At 35.6% G+C, this 12,091-nt stretch overlaps 1 protein-coding gene across 1 annotated transcript in view; it reads left to right on the forward strand.

The window, feature by feature from the left end:
• LOC107587195 (G protein-coupled receptor kinase 6-like) overlaps window positions 1–12,091 on the forward strand; it is a 54,564-nt gene that overhangs the window by 38,250 nt on the left and 4,223 nt on the right. Inside the window, exons 4-13 of the mRNA XM_016274861.1 lie at window positions 3,694–3,771; window positions 3,936–4,036; window positions 4,264–4,356; window positions 4,938–5,001; window positions 5,836–5,976; window positions 6,451–6,641; window positions 6,790–6,827; window positions 7,565–7,654; window positions 7,742–7,950; window positions 8,581–8,718. Of these exons, the coding sequence (XP_016130347.1) occupies window positions 3,694–3,771; window positions 3,936–4,036; window positions 4,264–4,356; window positions 4,938–5,001; window positions 5,836–5,976; window positions 6,451–6,641; window positions 6,790–6,827; window positions 7,565–7,654; window positions 7,742–7,950; window positions 8,581–8,718 (1,143 nt within the window). The remainder of the gene's footprint in view (window positions 1–3,693; window positions 3,772–3,935; window positions 4,037–4,263; window positions 4,357–4,937; window positions 5,002–5,835; window positions 5,977–6,450; window positions 6,642–6,789; window positions 6,828–7,564; window positions 7,655–7,741; window positions 7,951–8,580; window positions 8,719–12,091) is intronic.

Genomic DNA, 12,091 nt, shown 5'->3' on the forward strand with positions numbered 1-12,091 from the left:
TTTAAAGGGGTCATATGACGTTGCTAAAAAGAACATTATGTTGTGTATTTGGTGTAATGCAATGCGTTTATGCAGTTTAAGGTTAAAAAAACACATTATTTTCCAAATAATGTACATTATTGTTTCTCCTCTATGCCCCGCCTTTCTAAAGCGCATAGATTTTTACAAAGCTCATCGTTCTAAAAAAGCGAGGTGTGCTCTGATTGGCCAGCTATCCAGTGCGTTGTGATTGGCCGAATGCCTCAAGCGTGTGACGGAAATGTTACGCCCCTTAACATACTTTGATGCCGTGTCCAGCTGCTCTGCTCGTGCACATCCCATCATTGGTTCTCTTTTAACAGTTCGGTCAATGTACTGTTAGTAGTAACTGAATAACTCGGGGATATTGGTTTATTTCGCGTCAGAGGGAGTGTCAGGCACGTTTATAAACTGAATAACTTGTGGATTAGTGCGTACTGGAGACGCGAACCGTTTCAAACGATTCAGATCGATTTGGTGAACTGGTTCGACTGGTTCACTAAGAAGATCCGGTTAAATAGAACGATTCGTTCGCGATCCGGACATCACTAGATGAGACAAAACCAATAAAACCCATTACAAACGAGGCATTTGTTGCATCCAGTGGGGACATAATTACTGATTATAATGACTTGTACTGTCTTTTTACGCGTTGCGTGTATCGCGCTGCGTAAACATAAAACCATGTCTGCATTTGTGATCGGAGAAACAACAAGCCTACACTACACTGCTCAAAACTCGCATTTGAATCATCATTGGCAAATTATTTAAATATAAAAACGTTAAACAGGCTGTGAGTTAGAAGAGCCAGACTGTCCTTGCAAAGTTGGAACTGCCCAACTTTATAGAAACCGTCTTTGTGCCACAGATGCATTAGGCTATTGTTTCAGGAAACAGTCCTCATCCATCCTCCATAAAATGCGCAGTACACATCTGAATATTTGGGTTGAACTGTTCTGGAACATTGTGTTGTAAATACAACTTAAAGGGGTCATAGGATGCCCATTTTCCACAAGTTGATATGATTCTTTAGGGTCTTAATGAAAAGTCTGTAACATAGTTTGGTTAAAATTTCTCAGTGGTAGTGTAAAAAACAACTTTTTACCCTGTCAAAAACAGCTCTTTTCAGATCAAGCCGTTTTTGTATCATTTTGTAGACCTCTCTTCCGAGCTGCTCTCAGAGAGACTGTTTACTTTAGCCGCATTCATCAAAGTTACGCCTTCTTTCTTTGCGTGAACATTTGGGCGGCGTTCTGCAAATCTTCTCACATCGTGACGTAGACATGTGGGGGTGCGTTAGAATGAGCCATTTTAGGAGGGTGTGGTTGACTCTTAACTTTTATAAAGAATATCTCTTTGGATTTGAGACTTTAGTCTTTGCAACTTTACAGATCTTCTTTATGCACCAAGAGCTTGTAACACTCCAAAGAGAAAGGAAAAATTGAAATCGCATCATATGACCCCTTTAATAGAGCTGTTGTAATTATTATTATCATTATAATTATCTTACTTTTTATTTTATTTTACAGAACAAAGTAAAATTACAATAGTAACGTTGATGATGAATGTTGATGGTGTTCTTGCTTTTTCTCAACTTTTATTTTGGCGGAAACGCACAGGAAGACCTCAATACTTCTTTTTGTTGACAACAGCAGATTTATAAATGAGTTTCATTACGAATATGTTGCACATATTGCATTGTCACATCATGCCTTGTAAAAATTCATAAAAAATGATCAGTGATCGCGTCACGTCATTGTTCGGTACAATTTATTTGGTCTTTTAGCTTATTCAGCCGAACACCGAAATAGCTTTTTTTGCTATTTTCAGCCGAATAATTTAGGTTGCCGAACATTCGGTGCATCCCTAGTCTGCTGCCTAACAAGGCAGCTGCCTATGTAGACAGTGGTCGCTCATAAAGATTTGGAACAGAGCAAATGTCTTTTGAATCAAAGCAATCATAGATTTTCTTCTGACATTCATTTTACCACTAATACAGTTCATAAGAATATCTTCTGCGTCTGCTTCATTGTCTACTTCTATGTGTTTCTCTGCCTCCACACTATTCAGAAGTTGGGTGACCCAGCTCTGTACAGGAATTCTGGGGTCACATCTACAGTACTGCTTCTACCTTGAGTGAATGCCCACCAGCAAGTCTAGCTTAGAAGAAATGTCTGAATTTCTTGACCCACCCATAACTTAATAGCTTGGCACAGTGGCCTTGGTGATAAAATCACATTCAAACAGAGGGTACCAGACCCTCTGCTAAGCATCTCAAACCACTGATTTGAGATCAGTTCTGCCCTTTAAAATCCTGCATTTCAAGGCAAATCTACCATTCGTAAATATTTTGACGTGGCATACCATTTCAGATATGGAATGCAGAGTACTGCTTACTCTGTTCCTGCAAGCTAAAACATAAACATCACAACGTGCATATCATCTTACACTTACATGCCCACGCCCATGTGAAAAACTTGCTGGTGTTTGCTCCACCTTTAATGAACTTGATGCTGCATGTTCAGTGGAGAAACTCTATTTTTTTGAAGTTTTGTAAACAAAAGTGAATGTAAAACCATGTATTCTAAAGCAAATATGAGTGGTGCATGTCTCTGCCACTGTTCTAGGGTGTTGTGGGTAGTTGCCAGCGCATTGCTATGTGATTGCTACAGTGGTTGCTTGCTGGCCCAAGTCAAAATCTGGTCCCTCCTTCAATATCTATACGTTTTTCGTAGACTGAGGCCACAGTCAGTTGCATGTATGAAAATTATCAAGACAAGTAATTAAGCCTTCAGTGTTGCAGAAAATACGTCTTTGTAGAAATGTCCCCTCATATACACTACTGTGCAAAAGTCTTAGGCCACTAGTATTTTCAAAAAAAAAAAAAAAATTTTAAGTCAGTTATTTCTATCTTTTCCTGTAGTGTGTCAGTAGGAAATATCAGTTTACATTTCCAAACATTCCTTTTGCCATTAATTGTAATAATTCTGTGAGATTTTTGTATGCACAAAGAGTCTGACAACAGCCAGTGCTCCACACAGAGATCCGAGCTTACTATCGTCCAGTCCGTCTTTGATTTACATGAAGAAACAGAAAAAAAACTGAGACTAAATCCAGAAGAAATGTGGCAGTGTCTCCAAGATGCTTCAAGAAACATACCTACAAAGCTACCGTACTGTGAAGTACTAGGCACTTACAGTAAAAATGCTGTAAAGTGAGGATACTTTCAAAAATAATGTTATAAATAGATTGCTTATCAATTAACTTCTATTAACTAAATGAAATCAACATTTGATGTGACCACTCTTTGTGTTTAAAACAGCTTTTGTTCTAGGTACACTTGCGCATAGTTTTTCAGGTTGCTTTGCAGGTAGGTTTCTTGAAGTGACTTGGAGACATTGCCACAGTTCTTCTGAATTTAGTCTGTCTCAGTTTTTTTCTGTTTCTTAATGTCATTCCAGTCGGAATGGATTATGGAATCAATCTTGTTCTGTTTTGTTTTTTGTAATCAATGCCTGCAGTTACAGATATGACACTGAGCACTCTGTAAACTAAACAATAAAGCTTCACTAAAATTGAACCTGTGCTGATAATTATTGTAAAATCTTCATTAGTTTATTAATAATGAAGAATGCAGATATCACAAATATAGCTAATTGTTCTCCATCATTTCAGGCAGAGTATGAAGTAACGCCAGATGAGAAGAGGAAGGAATGTGGACAGGAACTCCTAGACAAGTACCTCAACTCAAAGGTTATTTTAGAGTTTGTTGCAAATATATTTATGTAATATTTATATCATAATCTAAATGCAGTTGTTTTTTGTTTTTTTCGTAGTTTTGTTCATAGTGTAATTCATGAGCATGTGGGCATTTATTTGTGTTTAAAGGATATATGTTCTAATTCTTCCATTTGCAGTCAAAGGACTATGTTCCTGAAGTAACAGAGGAGATGGTGACTAAGTGTGCAGAATGCTTGCAACAGGAGGCATGTAAAGAGCTCTTCATGGAGTGCACCAAGTGAGTCTTTCAGACAGGAAACACTCTAATTATCCCATTAGATGGCACTAGTAGATACTACTATGCTTCCACTGTCTAACAAAAACATGGCATTGTAGCAACATTTTTCTGAGTGAAATGAAATTGAGCATTTTCATGCAAACCAATTAATTAAATCAGGATATGAGAGTGAGATTTTGTTTTCACTGTGCAGACTAGTAACACTTTATCTCAATGTTCTCTTGTAGATTGATCCATGACTTCCTGAGCATGGCCCCCTTCGCAGACTACCTCGATAGTATGTACTACAGTCGCTTCTTACAGTGGAAATGGCTTGAGAGGTATAAACGGCGCCTGAACACTTTTTGAACTTTTTGGTTTTGTTTATAATGTACAAACTCAGTGACTTTCTGTAGTTCTGAATTCTCCTGAGCATGTTAAATGGGAGAAATTATATGTAACTAAGAAGTTTTTCTTCACCGCCAAGTAGTCTAATTATTCCTTTGGGTGCCATGATTTATTTTTGAAGCTAAGCTTATACATACCAGATGTGAACTCTGAACTTACTATTTATTTACTTTTAGTCATAAAAATGTCCTCTGACTGAAAGTCTAAACCAGGCCTGGACAATTCCCATCCAGACCTTTTACAGGGAAGAACATGATATGCCGGAATAAATACTTTCATTCTCATGTACACATTAAGAGGGCCTAGTACACTAGCCATTTACGGAATATGAAAACAATGTATTAATTAGATTAAAGCCATGCCTTTTAACATTGTGCGTCAGTGTATCTTGAGATATAAGCTACTTGTGAAGGCAACAGGAAGTTATTCTACTATATGTGATAAATAAGACAGGGTCATGTTCGTTCTTATGAAATGTAACTTTTGTTTATTATTCTCTTCCTCTCCTCGACAGACAGCCAGTCACAAAAAACACATTCCGTCAGTATAGGGTTTTGGGAAAGGGAGGCTTTGGTGAGGTGAGTCTGAAATGATTAAGCATTGCTCTGCTTATGGCTGAAACATATCAAGACGTTATTAGTTATTATCTGGAATGCCACTAAATCAAACGCTATCTGTCCATTCCAGGGTTCATAAGGCTATTATCCTATTTTTGTTATGCTATCTGACATAAATCCCTCAGATTATCATACACACTGCCATTCAGTGTTGGCAGATATAGAGAATGCAAGTCTCATTCAGAGTTTTTTTATTACTCCCTGTTGCCCCGTGGAAGGTCCTTTTAGATGAATCCCTGTAAGGAACATGTCAGAGTCATAATTGATGAAATGAAATAAAAACTGTCATAAAACTAATGCAAAAATAGCTTTATTTCGATATTTTTTCATAATAGTAGTTGTATTGACAGTTTTTTTAATTATTGAATTTTATATTTATAGTACATTTTTTACACTGATTTCTCAGTGACCATAAGAATCACAACAAAAACTAATTGTGTAATTATAATAAAAATGTCACAATGCAAAATACATATGTATTTAATTATTTTGGGGTGGAATGTGACCCATACATTTGCAATTCACCCTTCAAAGAGCAAGATAATGAATCCCACCAAACCAAAAACAATTGCCAAACTGATCGAAAATAAAAAAAAAATTAAAATTGACCCTTCTATTCCCAAAAATTACATGAAATATCTCTTTGTATACTGGGTAGTGCAGCCTCGTCACATTTGTATGACAATTAACATAATGCTTTCTTGCACATAAATGAGTATTTCATGTAACAAAGTTACAAATAAATGTGCCCCTCAATTCTCCCACTGTGTTTTTATTTATTTTTTTGCACCCAAGGTCTGTGCATGCCAGGTGCGGGCCACAGGGAAGATGTACGCCTGCAAAAAGCTGGAGAAGAAACGTATCAAAAAGAGGAAAGGAGAGTCCATGGCCCTGAACGAGAAGCAGATTCTGGAGAAAGTCAACAGTCGGTTTGTTGTAAGCATCTGAAGTGCTCTGAACATCTGAATCACATCTCTGTGCTCATTCTGGATCTTAAAATTTACACAGAGTAAGGCATGGAGATCTGATGTAGAGAAATTGTAGTTTTACTATTGTCTCTATTTAATGTTTACATTCAGAATCCTACATTATATTTAAAAACAGAAGCCGAAATTTTTTTTTTTTTTTTTTAAATATAAAATTGAAAAGAGGATCTCCAGCAGTCTTTCAAAACCTGAACATCTGATGGTAACCCCTAGTTTGATGAAATAATAACTTTGTATTGGGAGTTTGTGTATCCAAAGGCCTGACCACGAGCATGCTATTTTTAGTTGTTTTCTTTGGCGGTTATTCTCAGGATTTTCTCTTAATTTATCCTCCATTTTTAGACACTTTCCCACGCAGGCTGTATCAAATATGGGAATTCTGTTTTGTAACTGAACCAATGTACCTTTCTGTTTTCCTATGGAGGTGTGTCTCGCGTATGCATATGAGACGAAAGACGCCCTGTGTTTGGTGCTCACACTTATGAACGGAGGGGACCTGAAGTTCCATATATACCACATGGGAGAGGCAGGTTTTGATGAGAAGAGAGCCGTGTTTTATGCTGCTGAGATCTGCTGCGGGTTAGAAGACCTCCATCGGGAGAGGATAGTATACAGGTGAAAAGATTCAACTGAATTTTGGTTTACAAGGGATTGTATGCAAGAAAATGAAAATACTGATTTTGTTTCAAATGCAGTTTTTTTTTGTGTGTGTGTGTAATTTTGATTGTTGACTGACCTGCTTTCTCTGTTTATCTTCTGTCAGGGATTTGAAGCCAGAAAATATACTACTGGACGATCATGGTTAGCAACCAATATTTTCTTTGTGATTGCTAATCAAACTCGGTGGTTATTGTAATGGTAACGGTATGACAAATTTCTTAAAAGCAATGCCACATGGAATGTCACATTCTAAACTGTAGCACTTGTGTTTGCCACAAGAGGGGGTAGAGTATGTAATATTGTTTTTGAGCCATAAAATTCAGCATCCACATTTATAACATACTGTCAGCTGTATGTGTAAGTTAATTAAACTAGGGCTGTTAATAAATTACATTTTAAAAAATCAAATTAATTACATGACATGCTGCAGGGTTCCCACATTCATGGACACCTAGAAATAGCAGGGATTTTTTTTATATATTTATAATATAAATTTGAGTTTGAGCTCAGCAGAATTATAATAATAAATCATTATTAGGTTGTCACAAACCACTGGAGAAATCATGGAAAAATCATAGAAATTAAATGACTGAAGTGTGGGAACCCTTGCGTTAATTGAAAATCTTTCAAATTAAGATAATTCAAATATATTATATAATTTTGGCATATGAAATTACAAAACAAAAGGCTTTTTCTTTTGTTTGTTTGTTTACATATAACTTGTAATATGAAGTTATTAGTAAAACTAATAAAAACTAGTTATTGTAAATGCACTAAGAAGCTTTTAAAGATATCTAGTGTGTCAAACCACTGACAGACATCATTTAAGCTTGCTTATGGAAAGTCTAATTTAACAGAGCTGTGATGTTTCTCCTCAGGTCATATACGTATATCAGACCTGGGCCTGGCTGTGCATATACCAGAAGGTCAGACAATCAAAGGCCGGGTGGGAACTGTGGGGTACATGGGTATGTATCTGCCTTTATTAACATCTAAACAATATCAGCAGCAGCTGGATCAATCAGTGTAACCTGAATATGTTTGTGCCCCATCAGCCCCAGAGGTGGTGAAGAATGAGCGTTACACATTCAGTCCAGACTGGTGGGCTCTCGGCTGTCTCCTCTATGAGATGATCGAAGGTCAGTCGCCCTTTCAGCAACGCAAGAAAAAAATTAAGCGAGAGGATGTGGAGCGGCTAGTGAAAGAGGTGGAGGAAGAATATTCCAGCAAGTTCTCAGAGGATGCCAAATCACTCTGTAAAATGGTTAGTATCCAAACAATTATTCATTATATAATCCAATTATTGATTACAAGCTATGCCGATTTACTGATCTAAATAATAAATAATAGCAATTAAACACATACATCAGTATTTCTTCGAAAATCCCCATTTTTTTTCTGTTCACATTTGAAATGTGCAAAATGAAAACATCAGCAATGTTACAATTTTAGTTGGCTGTATTGTTCTGAAATGCTTGCAGAACACATTTTGACCATCTTAATGGGATAGTTCACACAAAAATGAAAATTCTGTCATAATTTTATCATTTGTGTCCATACAATTGAAGTCAATAGGAACCGAAACTGTTTGGTTAAAAAAAAAATTTCTCACATGTTTGGAACAGCATGAGGGTAAGCAAATGATGACAGAGTTTTCATTTTTGTGTGGAAAGGAAATATTTTATATAGTTGTTGTTGTAAGAAACTTAATTATATATTGTATTTTTTCTATTTTTTTCTGTAATTATATCCTATGATGTTAATATGGTATTAAAACAAATAAATCGATTTTAAACATCTTAACAGTTGTCAAAAAAGTGTCAAAGATGATTTGTTTCAGCAAGTGGCATATTAATGAAGAATGTTTTGTTTGTTTTGTTTTTTTTCCCCTTAGCTGCTAGCCAAAGACTCTAGTGAGAGGCTTGGCTGTCAGGGGGATGGAGCATCAGAGGTGAAAGCCCACGCTATTTTTCGTTCCATCAACTTCAAACGACTTGCAGCTGGCATGCTCGAAGCGCCCTTTATTCCAGATGCAAGTATCTTCTGAGACTCTTAATTTTATTGGGAATATCAAACACAACTACTATTGGGTCATTCCGTGTCAAATCAACCAAATTTCAGAAATTTCCCCATTTCAAATTTTTTATTTTGTCAAGATTTTTTTCGGAAGAAAGATAAACTTGAATGTATTAAAAATATTAAATGACACAGATGTATATTTACTGAGTAATCTGCTATTTTACTAGTAAAATCTGTTGACGTTAGCTATCTTTGTTGCAGTATATGCCAGTGGTGACCATTGTAAAATGGGAAAAAGCACTTGGCAGCACAAGTTTTTTTCTACAAAGTTGCATGCCTGTAACTCAAGAAGTATTAAAAATATCTCATTATCATTTTAAATTCTGGTCCATAATACATTTTCATTTGTAATCTTAATTTTTAAGACCTTATATTGTTCAATATAACAATACCAGATACACCATACCAGAGATATGGGGAGCCCAATGTGACTCAATGTCCAATTTGTTTAATTTTACCCAATTTCATTGGTTGAAAACCAAATGTTGGTCACTTTGGCCTTGTTAAAAGCACATCTTTTACAGATTTTGGGCATCTACATGATGGGGTGTTTTGATTGTTTACTTTAGCTATGACTCTGTGTGTCGCTCTCTGCATGTCTTTTATATTTTGTGGTTTTATATTATTTATGCGTTTGTGTTAGTGATTGTGAAGCACTTTGGGCAACAGTGGTTGCATTAAATGTGCTATATAAACAAACAAAACAATTGCATAGAACATATACAGTGGGGCAAAAAAGTATTTAGTCAGCCACCCAGGGGCGTAGCCATCATTTCAAAAGTGGGGGGGACAGAATGTCTAGTGTTATACCTGTTTTTTCCCTTGTCTAATTGACAGGTTTTATTTTTAATCGTACCTAAAATACACTGAAATGGGCAAGTTGAGGCACATTCCCTTGTTCTCAGTAGTCTATTCATAAGATTCTATATTTGAATCAGTTTCAGTGATATTTGAATTAAGGGATTTTGTTCATTTTAACAGCTTCTGAAATAACAAGATTGGCCTCACCTGGATTAAGTATTGGAATTTCCTTTTCTTTTTTATTGTTATAACATGTGAAGCATAGTCATTGATCAAGTAGTATCTACTGCTAAGGGGCAAATTTGGAGGAATCACTGATAGTATACCAAACTTGGAAACATTTAAGGTATCTCACACTTGAAATAATTAACACTGGGTTATTATAAACCCCAGGTTAATGGGATCCTGGGTAATCTTATTTTACATTTCACTCTGTTCATATTTTACCCGGAGTTAGCGATTAATTCTGGTTATTCATAATCTGACGTGTCACACTGTACATTCCTAAACCCTGGGTTATTGAAAATGGGTAGGATTCAACAGTTTGGACATTGAGTCGTATTAGGCTCCCCATATCTCAGGGACTAAACCATATAGGGCATAAATATTTTAAAAGAAAAGTTTCTTAGGGACCAGAATCTAAATCATATTAAGATCTTTAATACTTTTTGAGTAACAGGCATGCAGACTTTGGGGGGGGGAAAGGACATTTTTGGGACTAAATATGTTCTATGCAATTGTCTTGATAGAGAAAAACAAGATACTTTTTAATATTATTTGTTCTTCAGACATTATTCTTGAAATACAAATAGTATCAGCTGTATGCAAAGTGACCACATTTGGTTTTCAACCAGTGAAAATGGGTAAAATTCAACAAATTGGACATTGAGTCACATTGGGCTCCCCATATTTCTGGTATTGAACAGTATATGGCCTTAAAAATGAATTACAAAAGAAAAGTTTATTAAGAACCAGAATTTAAAATGATACTGAGATATTTTTAATACTACTTGAGTTACGGACACTTTGGAAAAATAATATTTATGGCACTCAAACATTTATGTTCTATGCAATTGTTTTGATAGAGACGATATATATTTCTAGTTTCAATATTTTTCAGACATTCCCCTTTAAATAAATTAAATATCAGCTGTACACAAAGTGATCAACATTTGGTTTTCGACCACTGAAATGGGTAATATTAAACAATCTGGACATGGTGCCTTTGGGAGCCATATTTAGATCCCAATATCTCTGGAACTGAACCATACAGGACATTAAGAATTAAAATGCCAAAAGGAAAGTTTCTTAAGACCCAAAATCTAAAAATGGCCTTAAGATATCTTAAATACTTCTTGAGTTACAGGCATTCAAACTTTGGAGAAAAGTGTTTTTTTTCCCATTTTTCAATGGTCACAACTGGTATATACTATCTCTGTGTAAAAATAACATCATAATGCTGCCATCTTTCTAAAGTCATCTAATTTTTACCCTCCTGTAATTTGGCTCCGAATCTCAAGTGAAAATTTACATTTTGACCACCCTCTACAAAATAGTGGATTACTCAGTAAATTTAACATTTAATATTTTGGCTTTCATCACTATAAATGTTTATCTTTCTTCAGAAAAATTTGAACCGGGGACCTCTGGTTGAGTTAACACAGAATGACTCTATTGTTATTACTATTCCTCATTCACCATTTAAATAACGTTTTTTCACCCAAAAAAGAAAAGTCTGCCTTTTTTTTTTTTTTAATAATCACCCTCATTTGGTTCCAAACCCATTCAAACTTGGACAGTGGCGGCTCCAGGATTTTTTTGTTAGGGGTGCTAAGGGGGGGCTAATCAGTTCAGAGGGTGTGCTAAAAAACGAAATAAATTGAGTGAAAGTAATGAACGCCTATAAGCTTCAGCTATCTAAATAGCATGCAAATTCAGCCACCTTGCCATACAGCAGCTTCGAAACATTTAAAAAAAAAATCTCTGTGGTATAAACTTCTCCTATGCCACTGTTATTAGTAATATAACTTCTAATGCCAACTGCCAAATATGACACTTACAAATTAATACAATTTATGAACGCACATAGAAAAGAGAGAAAGTAGGGATTTTTTTTTCCTTTTTTTATTGTTTTATTTTATTCATTTATTTATTTTACACATCCATTTAGTCATTTGTTCTGACCATCAAGTGTCAGTCACTCTCAATGACAACTGGCAGGAAAACATGGTACATTCTAACCATTTTTTTTTTACAATAGATAAAGTGCCGACAATTCATACAACTATTTCCACTCAGTGGCATAGCGGAGGGGCCCCACGATAACCTCCCCGTGCTGAGATGTGTCGTATCATGTGTCGACGATAGCCATAGATATTGTCAAAAGCATCAAAAATTAGCAATATTAAGAGGATTTAGCATTTCCAATTAATGTAGGCCTGTTACATGCTTCTTATTATTATTATTAGGTTACTTTTATTATTAAATTACATGAAATTATTGCCCCACAATAATTTCATAGCGCA

Source organism: Sinocyclocheilus grahami, unplaced genomic scaffold, assembly GCF_001515645.1.
Source record: "Sinocyclocheilus grahami isolate Dianchi unplaced genomic scaffold, SAMN03320097.WGS_v1.1 scaffold91.1, whole genome shotgun sequence".
Lineage (NCBI taxonomy): Eukaryota > Metazoa > Chordata > Actinopteri > Cypriniformes > Cyprinidae > Sinocyclocheilus > Sinocyclocheilus grahami.